The sequence below is a fragment of the Salvelinus alpinus genome, chromosome 9 (assembly GCF_045679555.1).
Source record: "Salvelinus alpinus chromosome 9, SLU_Salpinus.1, whole genome shotgun sequence".
Classification (NCBI taxonomy): Eukaryota; Metazoa; Chordata; class Actinopteri; order Salmoniformes; family Salmonidae; genus Salvelinus; species Salvelinus alpinus.
Window position 1 is genome coordinate 63,852,045 of NC_092094.1, and position 14,081 is coordinate 63,866,125.

The 14,081-nt window shown below is 45.1% G+C and overlaps 1 protein-coding gene and 1 non-coding gene across 2 annotated transcripts; both read right to left on the reverse strand.

The window, feature by feature from the left end:
• Window positions 1-2,350: 2,350 nt before the first annotated feature.
• LOC139530970 (cytoplasmic dynein 1 heavy chain 1-like) lies at window positions 2,351-13,372 on the reverse strand. Its single transcript, XM_071327767.1, has 10 exons — window positions 13,145-13,372; window positions 12,875-13,009; window positions 9,405-9,508; window positions 8,979-9,079; window positions 6,061-6,275; window positions 4,769-4,919; window positions 4,304-4,446; window positions 3,776-3,926; window positions 3,235-3,359; window positions 2,351-2,903 (listed from the first exon to the last, which is right to left on the reverse strand). The coding sequence occupies exons 1-10, from the start codon at window positions 13,370-13,372 to the stop codon at window positions 2,775-2,777; spliced, it is 1,482 nt and encodes a 493-aa protein (XP_071183868.1). The 3' UTR covers window positions 2,351-2,774.
• Window positions 4,992-5,063, reverse strand: LOC139531185 (small nucleolar RNA SNORD50). The gene has a single exon (XR_011666289.1). It is a non-coding gene; the product is annotated as a small nucleolar RNA SNORD50 (small nucleolar RNA).
• Window positions 13,373-14,081: the final 709 nt, after the last annotated feature.

The window sequence follows — 14,081 nt, forward strand, 5'->3', positions numbered from 1 at the left end:
CGGTTGGCATCCAAAATGTTGTATTATCGCCTTAACTGAACTATAGTATACATCCATTACACTTTGTGATACAACATGTGAAAAGGGGAAACCGGAAAATAAAAATGAAATATATTTTTAATTACACTACCAACTAACCCTACACTCATTAAAACCCACAACCTTATTCTACTACTTTAACCCTATCTAATCCTACCCCTGGTCAACAACCTGCGAGGACGGGACACTATACCACTCAACACACCCTGTAACTCTTCTGAAGTTAAATCTCGTACCCCCAAATACTTCTCTGCAGCTGCCACCACATCTATTTTCTGTGACTTACGTTCCATCTCCGCGGTACAGTTGATAACCATTGCTATGAACACTAAGAAACCAACCTTAAAGAAACATATACACTACATGACTAAAAGTATGCGGACACCTGCTTGTTGAACATCTCGTTCCAAAATCATGGGCTTTAATATGGAGGTGGTCCCCCCTTTGCTACTATAAAAGCCTCAACTCTTCTGGGAAGGCTTCCGGTGATGACATCCCCAGGGGTCCGTGCTGATTGTACGGAGATTGTGACAGCAGGTTAAATGGCGTCCCTTGAGAAGGCAAGAATAAGATATATGTCAGGAAAAGTCCAGTATTATCATAAGGAGATGTATACTTGGAATACGGAGGAGGAATGGAGGGAAAAAGAGAGGCAGAGGAGGTTTAAGAGAGAAAGAGGGTGAACTTGAGTCAGTTAAAAATTGCAACAAAAAAGGGGATTTGTTAAAGAAGAATGGTAGAAAGTGTAAGCAGAGTGGGCTGAAGAGGATAAATGGAAGTGAATGAGGTCGAAGTATCAGAGGTGGTAGGTGTGGTGAAGTTCTGAGTCCAAGGCTTGCACCGAGGGTCAGGATAAAGATGAGTCTGTGACAGTAGGAGTGAAGCTTTTGGAAAAAGTGGACCTTTGCCTTTTGGCTGATCCATTTGTGGTTTCAGGGTGGGGGAAACAGAGTTGGGTGCTGTGGAATTGGTGAGGGTAACCAGAAGTGGTTTTGTGATAATTGTTTGTTTCTGCTGGTCAGAAGGAGAAGGCGCTCCGCGTTAAACGAATGGGGGCAAGAAATGTGAATTGTTTTGCTCTCAAGAAAAGGGTGCCATTGAAAGGAGTGATTACTGGGGTAGCAGTAAATGTAAACGTTGACCAACTGAAGGGGAAAATCCCGGTGTTTGTGATGCTCGTTGTTTGGTGCGTCGCAGACAGGGTGGCGTGAGTGGTGAAACAGAAATCATTGTCTGTTCTTTTTGATGTTGAGTCTTTGCCCAACAAAGTGATGTTAGGATATATAACTTATCCTGTACGAGCTTTTGTGCCGAATACATCACGTTGTTACAGGTGTCAAGCTTATGGGCATGTGGCAGCAGTGTGTAGGAGGGAGATTCCTAGGTGTGAGAAGTGTGCAGAAGGGCATGAGACAAAGGAATGTATAGTATCGGGGAAAGAAGCGGTATGTGTTAATTGTAGGGGTGCCCATGGGGCTGGGGATCAGAAATGTACTGTGCGAGAGAGGCGGTTGAGCTTTCCAGGGTTACAGTAGTGTAGATATTGTCATATGCTGAGGCAGTGAAGAAAGTAGAGGAAGATGGGTCAAGGGGAGGGATCCTGAGAGGATTGGTGTGAGTAGATCTGTACCAGTACAGAAGGATAAACCAACAAGTGATATATGTTTCAGTAAGATTGGATTTTTAGCATTTATAATAATGGTTATCAACTGTACTGCGGGGATGAAACATAAGTCACAGAAAATGGAGGTTGTGGTGGCAGCTGCAGAAAGGTATTTGGGTGTGTGAGACTTGACATCAGAAGAGTTACAGGGTGTGTTAAGTGGTGGTGTCCCATCCTTCCAGGTTGTTTGCTTGAACAAATAAATACTCTACCATCTAACACTATACTAACACATTTTTTTTAAATAATACAAAAATAACACCACCCTACTCCACTATTTGAATCTATTTTGTCCTACCTCAGGCCAAGTATAAGGGAGTAGTACTTCAGTCTAGTAGGTGGCGGTAATACCACATTTATTGGATGCCAACCACCATTAAACCTCATTGAAGAAGGAAGGCTTTTCACTAGATGTTGAAACGCATCATGGGGTATTGTGTGTAGATTGATGAGGGGGGAAAAAACAATTTAATACATTTTAGAATAAGGCAGTAATGTAACAAAATGTGGAAAAAGTCAAGGGATCTGAATACATCCCGAAAGCACTGTATGTCCTCTCAGACCATTGGTCTAGAGTAGGACTAGGTAGGGTTAAATAGTGGAAAGTTTATTATTTTTTTTTTAGAGGGCTAATAGATGGTAGGGTCATTTTCATTTTCTCCAATTCTTTATTATTGTATCAAATAATATGTTGGTAGGCTGTGAATTGCCTCACACACCAGTACAGTAGGTGTAGGCACCTAAAAGTTGGATACGATCTGCCAACCAAATCCCAAAGAAGAGCTCTTCAGAGAAATCTCCTGACAGTCCCGTCCCTCTCAGGTGACTCTTCAAATGGAAGTTCGGTCTTCCACGAGCAGAGACAGCACAAGTGTGCGGCCACAGGAAGAGGCAGTGCGTCAAGAGGCAGCGCGTGATGTTAAATGCAGATTTTACTTCAACTACAGTTACATGAATAAAATGTTTCATATCGACATTAACCATACAAACTGTTTCATAAGAGTACTATACTACAAATAAATGATTAATAGGAATGATTTATTAATGGGAATTCTCTAGGCTTCTGGTGACACTACTCTGTGCAGAGCACTGCCACGCCACACTCGTGGAAGTTGTGAGGGTCTTCCTTGGTGGCGATGTCAAAGTCTACGCTGAAGATGAGATCGGCTCTGGTGAAGTTCAAATACACAGGCAGAGTGACCTGTGGGATTGACAGATATACAAGTGTGTTATGTCATTAAGACAGTACAATTTTATGGTATTTGGACAATATAGACGAGGAATAGCTCCTAATTTAATTGTAGGTATTTGACTGACTTCCTATGAGCCATCTATTTATTGGATACATTCTAAGGGAATGTGAGGTCTGTATTATATGTGGAGAAAGTTGATATTTGTAATCTGGCAATACCCCGGAGGGGATAAATAAAGTTTTTGTATTGAATTGAATCCAGTGAAAGCTTTGAGCTCAATCGGTTAACATTTGTACATTCCCATGTACAGTGCAGTATTTATGTTGCTATGAGCCGTACCATGTGCCTCTTCTCAGCGCTCAACTGCTTCACCCAGCGCAGCTGAGTCAGTGGCAGCTCAGTGGAGATGTAGTTGGAGAGAGAGAGCTTGTTGTTGCCGTGGGTAGCTCCCTGCAGCTTCAGACCTGTTGGGAAGAAAGAGGGGTATGTTAAGATCACTTAGGTTGATTATAAACATTAGATAAACAATAGGGGCTGGTTTAAACACTTATTTTTTCTTCTAGTCAGTAGACATTGACTCAGAAGTTATTTGAGTATTAAGGTGGTGTTCTCATTATCAAAGCACTCCTCAGTGAGGCTAAGTGTGTCATCACAGCCAACCAAATAACACTCGTTCAATGGAGTTTCCATTATGAAATGTTTTTTTGATCCAGGACTAGCCTTAATATGGGTCCAAGACACCAAGGAAAATCTGCGCCAAAGCACAACTATATCAAAAAGTAGCTTTCGTGTTCCGCTGGTGTTGTGGTGATTCTTCCTCTCTGGTGAGAATACCTAGTGCCCTGACTCGTACTGTATATAGAGAGACTGATGAGTGGACCTTTGATGCCGAAGCTGCAGACGTCGAGCGCGTCCTCCTGTGTGGTGGTGACGTTGACCTCCAGACACAGCTCCTCCAGGGACCAGTACTGACGGGTGGCCGTGATGTAGGCCTCAGGGACAAACAGGCTGCCCAGGCACACATGGGTGTTCTGGACAGAAGAGACATGAATTCAGAGTGGTTGGAGTCCAATGTCTCAAATTCCTGGTCAACTATGGTATCAATCCATGGCAAATCCACCATGTGGTATTAAAGGGATAACTTCTAGAGTGGCTTTGTTCTTAACTGTAAAACTGAACAACTGTTCATTGACTTCTTTAGAGTAGTTCAAGTCATTCAGAGTTGAATGAATAATATCCAAATGAGTTGCGAACATTAGCAATATGCTAACCTGACGAATTAGGCAAATAGGGTGTCTATCAACTGTGAGAAATCATTAATGGAGTCATTTTAAGGTAACACCAAATCCACTAAGATCTTCCTATGACAGGAAACTATCCCTTTAATATAGAAGTCAGATGAATGTACCTTGAGCTCCTTAGCGCCCTCGCTGGCAGCTCCCTGGGAGATGGCCTGCAGCTGCTTGAAGCGCTCGCTGAAGTCGGCCACCCACTGGATGACAGTCATGGAGGCAAGCACGGTGTAGCGGCACCAACTACGAGGCAGGATACCTGGAGGAGACATGCTACATGTTAGCATTGGGAATCCTTCTAGACAGACTCTATATAACCATATTGACTTGAAATAGTCAATATGTTACCATATTAAATTTCACATATTGTGACTGTACAACCACATTGGGGTATAACTGGAAAAGGTACATTCCGGGAGAAAATGTGCGCTTGCTTCACCTGTATAAAAGCGTTTCATGGTAGTGGAAGAAGTGTAGGAGTTTAAATTGTTTGGCTAGTGCAGTAAAACTGAGACCAATGTGGTAGAAGTAGTAGTGAATTAATACTTAATTGAGGATTGTGTGGAGAATGAGAGGAGAACCTTTGACAAGGTCGTTGATGAGGGTCCGCAGGTCGTTGGTTTGCTTCTTGCCCTCGCACACCTGCACCACATCAGTCAGGTCTTGCCGCACCTCCTGAAGCATGTGGGTGCCCATCATCACCTCGCGCTCAAAGAAGCGGAACAGGGGATCCTGTGCGCGGCATTCTTTTCACCTGTACAGTCCTTGAAAAGAAACCCACACCCTGAGTGTTTGTGAACTGCATTATCAGAAGTCAGATCCGTATACGAGTTTCATTCACATGAAATCAGGTTCGGGATAGATTCATCATTTAATGCAAAGATCCTTAAGAGAAGGCAGTTTTTGAGTCAGTGTGCGCAAGTGTACGCTAAAACTTAAATTAAAAGCCCAGGCCTTTATTTGCTTAAATCACTGAACACAACAGGTGCTTATTAGAGACAGGCTTCTATTTGAGACAGGTGTCCATTTCCTTAACACAGACAGCTTTTGCTCATTTGCATAGTTAATTGTTCAATTTCCAGCATTTTAATACATTTCTGTCACGGCCGTCGTATGAATAATTGGACCAAGGCGCAGCGTGAGTAGAGTTCCACATTTTATTGATAGTGAAACTTCCAAAAACAACAAAGATATAACGATCGTGAAATACGTATCGCACATAGGCACTCAAACAAAACAATATCCCACATCGCAGGTGGGAAAAAGGACACACTAAGTATGATCCCCAATTAGAGGTAACGAATATCAGCATCCTCCAATTGGGAACCATACCCACACAACAACATAGAAATATAATACCTAGAAACCCCCCTAGTCACGCTCTGACCTATTACACCATAGAGAACCCTGAGGGCTCTCTATGGTCAGGGCGTGACAATTTCTTCATTTCCTGCACTAATGTGTTATCTACACACCATGTCACGTTTCTTTTTCCTTTAGTATGCCTCTATTTCGTAAAAATAAAAAGTTGTGATTAAATCATTCCGAAATGACTCAAATTATTTCAATGTAAAAAAATCAAACATTAAACCTAAAACAATTCATGGTAAACAATTAATTTAGACCCAGTGTTTATTCGAAACAGGCATTTATTTGCTGAAATGTGTGCCGCTGCCTGGCTAGTCAGAGGGACAGGCGGCTATTTGAGACTGCGTTTACCTGAAGTGTTACGGTATGTACATACGTACTTGTGAAATATAAGTAATATAAAGAAATAGAAGTGGCAAAATACCATAAGAACACTCTTCCAACCTCAACCCATCAGATCCCAGAGATGCTGCTCAAACCAGATGAGACGTTACTGGTACGTTACCTTGATATTCTCCACCGTACGCTTGAGGTGGTTGACCACCTGCGGGATGAGCTTCAGCCAATTGGTGGCAGTGGTGCGCAGCGTGCGCATCCAGGCGGGCTGGGCCTCGGTTGAGGTGGACGCCGTGCGGTCGCCCTTCATCTCCTTCTCGTAGGTCAGGTCATCCTCATCCTCCAGCATCTGCATTTTCAGCATCTTACCCATCATGTCAGTGCCTGAGCAGCCCAACAAGGGGAACCGGAGAGGAGACGGGAGGCTGGTTAGGGAGGAGACAAGCCCGTGGAAGGAAGAGGAGTAGGAGTGAGGGGAGAAGAAATTAACTTCTAATTGGTCCCAATCCCGGATCCGGGAGCACCCCCCACAGTAAAAAAGCTGACTAGCATAGCCTAGCATAGCGTCACAAGTAAATACTAGCATCTAAATATCATTAAACCACAAGTCCAAGACACCAGATGAAAGATACACATCTTGTGAATCCAGCCATCATTTCTGATTTTTAAAATGTTTTACAGGGAAGACACAATATGTAAATCTATTAGCTAACCACGATAGCAATAGACACAACTTTTTTTTTCCCACCATTTTTTTCCTGCATAGGTAGCTATCACAATTTCGACCAAATAAAGATATATATAGCCACTAACCAAGAAACAACTTCATCAGATGACAGTCTGATAACATATTTATTGTATAGCATATGTTTTTTTAGAAAAATGTGCATATTTCAGGTATAAATCACAGTTCTACATTGCAGCTGCAATCTGAAATAGTGCCGAAGCAGCCAGAATAATTACAGAGACCAACGTCAAATACCGAAATACTCATCATAAAACATTTCTGAAAAATACACAGCGTACAGCAAATGAAAGACCAACATCTTGTGAATCCAGCCAATATTTCAGATGTTTTAAGTGTTTTACAGCGAAAACACAATTTAGCATTATATTAGCTTACCACAATAGCCGGAAACACAAGCCGTTTACCAGTAGCAAAGGTTAGCGATCGTAACAGTCCAGCAAAAGATATATAGTTTTTGACTAACCTTGATATACTTCATCAGATGACAGTCCTGTAACATCATATTACACAATGCATATAGGTTTTGTTCGAAAATGTGCATATTTAGCAGCACAAATCGTGGTTATACAATGTGATTAGTAGCAACATTTCAGGCAATCTGGCCGGCGCCATCTTGGAGAGGCACCTAATCTAATCGATAACTAATCGCAAACTTGACTAAAAAATACAGGTTGGACAGCAAATGAAAGACACATTAGTTCTTAATGCAACCGCTGTGTTAGATTTTTAAAATTAACGTTACTCGACATTCAGCGTGCGTTACAGCGAGACCATGCCTAAATCAATGGCGGACTAATAATTTTACATCTTTCCACAGATATACGAATTAACATCATAAATAGCTCTTACTTTTGGATGATCTTCCATCAGAATCTTGGGCAAGTGGTCCTTTGTCCAGAACAATCGTCTTTTGGTTGAAAGATGTCCTCTACTCCTGTAGAAATTAGCTGCTAACGCCGATGTATCGGAGAGGTGCCCAACTCGTGATAACGCCTGACAAAGAAACTCCAGAAAATCGCAATAAACTGCTATAAACTGCTATAAGTCGGTTTAAATTAACTACCTTATGAAGTTTTTAAGACAAAAAACAAATTAAATCAGAGCTGGAGATATAGAACTGCTAAACCGAAAGCTTTTAAAGACGCCATGCCGGTTTCCCTCCTGCGTCAGGCGCCTCGTCGAAAAGGTCGGTACTTCCGTTCCAAGAGGTTTTATACTCCCCCAGATGGTGCTATCCGCTCCATTCAAAGTCTCACCGCTTACTGACATCTAGGGGAAGGCGTATGCAGTGCATGTAGCCCCATAGCTTATAAGGGAATTTATAAACCGACCCTGGAACAGAGACCTCAATTTCAGAAATCTCACTTCTTGACAGGAAGTGAGCTGCAGAATGAGTTCTGTTTCACTCAGAGAAATAATTCAAACGGTTTTAGAAACTAGAGAGTGTTTTCTATCCAATAGTAATAATAATATGCATATTGTACGAGCAAGAATTGAGTACGAGGCAGTTTAATCTGGGAACGAAAAATCTTCAAAGTGTAAACAGCACCCCCTATTGAGAAAAGGTTTTAACGGTGGACTTGACCAATGCCTTGCATTGTAAAAAAGACAAAGCCTTGCATTCTCATACACATATTAATAAGGGGTAGTTGTGCTTCAAAATTAGCGGTTACAATAAGTCAAGAAGACATGACGAAAACAATGACACGGACACCAAGTCAAGAGTAAACAGGAGACCATGCAATATAAAAAGTGAAGAGGGTTCCTGTGGGCTCTGAGAAAATCATAGTAACTCAAAGTGATAAAGTGATGGGGGCATGAAGTCGTGCATGAAAAAGGTTTCCAGGGCTCTGTGAGAGAAATCAATGTATTCAAATGGGAAAAGAGGGATGGATGGAGGGATGGATGCATCAATGGCTGGGAGTTGGAACCGGAAGCTAAGCAAGACACGAATTTGAAATGCAGCTGCTGGAGGGTGAGAACACCCCCATTCACATGGGTACAGCTACCACCACACGGGGCTTGTGTTATAACACTGGAACTGATAGGAGGAAAAGGAAAGAGACCTAGGGAGTAAAAATGAGCCACCAATGCCATTGCATCCAAGTTGACGGGAGCAATGTGAGAATATGTTCTGCATCAATGGTAGTCTTCTATAGGATTTAAAATTAAAATAAGATGCGTTAGAACATATGTAGAGCTATTAGAGAAATGGAGAAACTGGGAGATGAGCTCCTGTAGCTCTCCTCGCTGCTGACAAAGGATCCCACAGACAAACCCGGACACGCTCCTTGAGTTCAGCTGCAGCCGGGAACAACCAGCAGCAGACAATCGCATACCCTGAGTGGTGAGCAGGACCTTTTCAGCGTTGCTAGGCAGGCCCAGCCAGGACGTGGTCTGGGTGTCCGGCAGCAGTCCGGAGTTCATGAACTCCTCACGTCTGGAAGAAAAGACACAGAACAGCACAGTGTCAATGAGACAGTATGGAGAAAGTTAGAAAATCCCCTTCTGAAGGCGATTCCTAAATGTGTTTCCTAAATGTGTGCATTTCAGAAGTTGCACTTCTAAAGAATGTAAAGGTTTCCTATGAATTTCTTTGACATTTACAAAAGTTTTGCTGAGATGGATTGGTCACAATATATTGGAAACCATGTTTCATGTTTTTTTGCATGTACTGTATCAAAAAATGCAGCTTTTAGTTGCCAATGTAATGAAATAAAACTAAACTAAATTAACACCACTACCCCCCAACCCCGGCCACTGACCGGATGCCATCGGGCATCTTGATGTCCTTGTGGCCGTCCACCTTGAACTCTGAGTCGAAGCTGCCCGTGGTGAAGATGCAGTCCAGGAAGGTGTTGAGCAGCCGCTGGTCAAACTCGTTGTCGATGCGGCCGCCGTAGATGGATTAGGTCTCCAAGATCGCTCACGGGATCTTCTCTGGGGAGATGTTCTGACGGCCCTAGGGTTGTGGAGGAAGAGGAGAATAGAAGGTTACCACCATAGAAATACATACAGTCAGGGCTTTAAAGTGTGACCAATTTGGTCGCATATGCAAAGTTTTATTCTAGGAGCACCGTGCGACTAGAAGTAAAATCTCCCATATAATAATTGTTGTAATAAGGCTGTTGTTTCAGAGTGCCCTAGAAAGAAAAGCATCATGGTTGCACCATTCCTACAGTGAAAACGGCCTGCTTCTAGCCCAACCAGGTCATAGGATCTGACCCATATTACCGGCGCAATATTTGTATCTTCCTATAGCGGAATGCCGTGACCACATTTTACAGTCATAACATAAACCGTGTCGTGGGCCGTTCTAAAACTACTCACGCATCGTTACCCAGTTGTTTACTTTGTTCAGTCATGTTACCTCATTGGCTAGCTTGCTAACAACCTGGTAACTGGTTACCAGCAAAATCAAAAGGGATGGCTTCTTCAGGAGATCAATGATCATAGCATTGAATGAACGACAGATCTCTTGCATGTCTTCATCACAAACCTGACATTTTTAAAGAGAATGTATAATAAACTAATGTCTTCACAACGTTACATATTACACTGAACAGAAATATAAACGCAACATGTAAAGTGTTGGTCCCATGTCTCATGAGTTGAAATAAAAGATCCCAGAAACGTTCCATATTTCTCAAATTTTGTGCACAAATTGGTTTACATACATAATAGTGAGCATTTCACCGTTGCCAAGATAATCCATCCACTTGACAGGTGTGGCATATCAAGGTGATTAAACAGCACAATCATTACATAGGTGCACCTTGTGCTGAGGACAAAAGGCCAATAAAATGTGCCGTTGTCACACAACAATGACAGATGTCTCAAGTTGAGGGAGCGTGCAATTGGCATGCTGACTGCAAGAATGTCCACCAGAGCTGTTGCCAGAGAATTGAATGTTAATTTCTCTACCATAAGCCGGCCTCACAACCGCAGACCATGTGTAACCACGCCAGCTCAGGACCTCCACATCCGGCTTCTTCACCTGCGGGATCGTCTGAGACCAGCCACCCGGACAGCTGATGAAACTGTGGGTTTGCACAACCGAAGAATTTGTGCACAAACTGTCAGAAACCGTCCCAGGGAAGCTCATTTGCGTGCTCGTTGTCCTCACCAGGGTCTTAACCTGACTGCAGTTTGGCGTCGTAAAAGACTTCAGTGGCAAATGCTCACCTTTGATGGCCACTGGTACGCTGGAGAAGTGTGCTCTTCACGGATGAATCACGTTTTGTACCGGACAGATGGCAGACCGCGTGTATGGCGTTGTGAGTGTGAGCAATTTGCTGATGTCAACATTGTGAACAGAGTGCCCCGTAATGGCGGTGGGGTTATGGTATGGGCATGCATAAGCTACTGACAACAAACACAATTGCATTTTAAATGAATGCACAGAGATACCGTGGCGAGATCCATTCATCCACCGCCATCTCCTCATGTTTCAACATGATAATGCATGGCCCCATGTTGAAAGTATCTGTACACAATTCTTGGAAGCTGAAAATGTCCCAGTTCTTCCATGGCCTGCATTCTCACCAGACATGCTCCCCAGGCATTCTCTGGATTTATGGTGCTTTCAAGACAATTGGGAACTTTGAAAAAAAGGTTGAATCATGACGTCAGTGATCTTCATGTCGAAGCTCTAGAAAGAGGCCATGTTCCTGACTTGGAATTCTGTGTTGGATGTATTTTTCTAACTTCTCAGTTGTCTTGATGTCACGCCCTGACCATAGTAAGCTGTTTTTTCTCTCTGTTGGTTGGGGCGTGATAGTGACTTGGGTGGGACATCTAGGTGTTTTTGTATTTCTATGGTGGCCTGATATGGTTCCCAATCAGAGGCAGCTGTTTATCGTTGTCTCTGATTGGGGATCATATTTAGGTAGCCATTTCCTCATTTGTGTTTGTGGGATCTTGACTATGTGTAGTTGCCTGTCAGCACTATTTTGTATAGCTTCACGTTTCGTTTGTTTATTTTGTTGGTTTGTTCGGTGTTCATTCATTAAAAGAGAATGTACGCATACAACGCTGCGCCTTGATCTCATTCTAACAACGGACATGACAGAAGATCCCTCCAACAAAGGACCAAGCAGTGTGCCCAGGAGAAGGAAGTATCCTGGACTTGGGAAGAGATCCTGGATGGGAAGAGATCCTGGACTTGGGAGGAAATCCTGGCAGGACAGGATCGCCTTCCTTGGCGGGAGTTGCCTAGGAGCATGAGAGGACAGCAACAACGTCGGGGAGGAAGGCCACAGAAACCCCAATATTTTTTTGGGGGGGGCACATGGAGCAGTCGGCGGTGAACCAGAGCCAGTCAGGGGGTCGAGTGAGGAGCTCGACACAAGATTCCGGAGAGAGGTGCTGGCGTTGAGAGCGCTGCAGAGCGGGCGTGCTGAGGTGCGTGTCATCAGCCCGGTGCCACCTGTACCGGTCCCACGCATCAGGTCTCCAGTGCGCCTTCACAGCCCAGTGCGTCCTATGCTAGCTTCCCTCACTTGCCGGGCTGGAGTGAGCATCCAGTCAGGAAGGGTTGTGCCAGCTCTGCGCTCTAGACCTCCAGTGCGCCTCCACAGTCCAGTACATCCTGTGCCTCCTCTCTGCACTCGCCCTGAGGTGCGTGTCATCAGCCCGGTGCCACCTGTAAAGGTCCCACGCATCAGGTCTCCAGTGCGCCTCCACAGTCCAGTACATCCTGTGCCTCTTCCCCGCACTCGCCCTGAGGTGTGTGTCATCAGCCCGGTGCCACCTGTAAAGGTCCCACGCATCAGGTCTCCAATGCGCCTCCACAGTCCAGTACGTCCTGTGCCTCTTCCCCGCACTCGCCCTGAGGTGCGTGTCATCAGCCCGGTGCCACCTGTACCGGTTCCACGCATCAGGTCTCCAGTGCGCTTCCACAGCCCAGCGCTTCCTATGCCTCTTCCCCGCACTCGCCTTGAGGTGTGTGTCATCAGGCCGGTGCCACCTGTAAAGGTCCCACGCATCAGGTCTCCAGTGCGCCTCCACAGTCCAGTACGTCCTGTGCCTCATCCCCGCACTCGCCCTGAGGTGCGTGTCATCAGCCCGGTGCCACCTGTACCGGTCCCACGAATCAGGCCTCCAGTGCGCCTCCACAGCCCAGAGCTTCCGGCGACAGTTCCCAGTCCAGAGCTTCCGGCGACAGTTATCAGTCCAGAGCTTCCGGCAACGGGCCACAGTCCGGAACCTCCTGAGACGGGCCACAGTCCGGAACCTCCTGAGACGGGCCACAGTCCGAAACCTCCTGAGACGGGCCACAGTCCGAAACCTCCTGAGACGGGCCACAGTCTGGAGTTTCCAGCGACGGTCCCCAGTTCGGAGTTTCCAGCGACGGTCCGCAGTCCGGAGTCTTCAGCGACGGTCCGCAGTCCAGAGCCTCCAGCGGGGATTCCCAGTCCAGAGCCTCCGGCGACGATCTGCAGTCCGGAGCCTCCAGTGGTGGTTCCCAGTCCGGAGCCTCCGGCGATGATCCACGGTCCGGTGCCTCCAGCAACAAAGCCTCCAGCGACGGTCCAGAGCCTCCAGTGACGATCTGCAGTCCAGAGCCTTCAGCAGGGGTTCTCAGTCCCAGAGCCTCTGGTGACGATCCACGGTCAGGTACCTCCAGCGACGACCCACGGTCCGGAGCTTCCGGCGATGATCCCCACACCAGAGGAAGACGTATCTGCGAGCGGAGTGGGTACTTCGTCCCGCACCGGAGGCCCTGCGTCATCCATCATAGATGCCCACCCAGACCCTCCCCTATTGAGTCAGGTTTTGCGGTCGGAGTACGCACCTTTGTGGGGGGGGGGGGGTACTGTCACGCCCTGACCATAGTAAGCTGTTTTTTCTCAGTGTTGGTTGGGGCGTGATAGTGACTGGGTGGGTCATCTAGGTGTTTTTGTATTTCTATGGTGGCCTGATATGGTTCCCAATCAGAGGCAGCTGTTTATCGTTGTCTCTGATTGGGGATCATATTTAGGTAGCCATTTCCTCATTTGTGTTTGTGGGATCTTGACTATGTGTAGTTGCTTGTCAGCACTATTTTGTATAGCTTCACGTTTCATTTGTTCATTTTGTTGGTTTGTTCGGTGGTAATTCATTACCCTTTCTAGGACATGCGTTCCACTAGCGGAACCCCTGACAACATTCCGCTGAAAAGGCAGCGCGGGAAATTCAAAAATATTTTTTTGAAATATGTAACTTTCACACATTAACAAGTCCAATACAGCAAATGAAAGATAAACATCTTGTTAATCTACCCATCGTGTCCGATTTAAAAAATGTTTTACAGCGAAAACACAACATATGATTATGTTAGATCACCGCCAAGTCCAAAAAACACACAGCCATTTTCCCAGCCAAAGATAGGAGTCACAAAAAGCAGAAATAGAGATAAAATTAATCACTAATCTTTGATGATCTTCATCAGATGACACTCA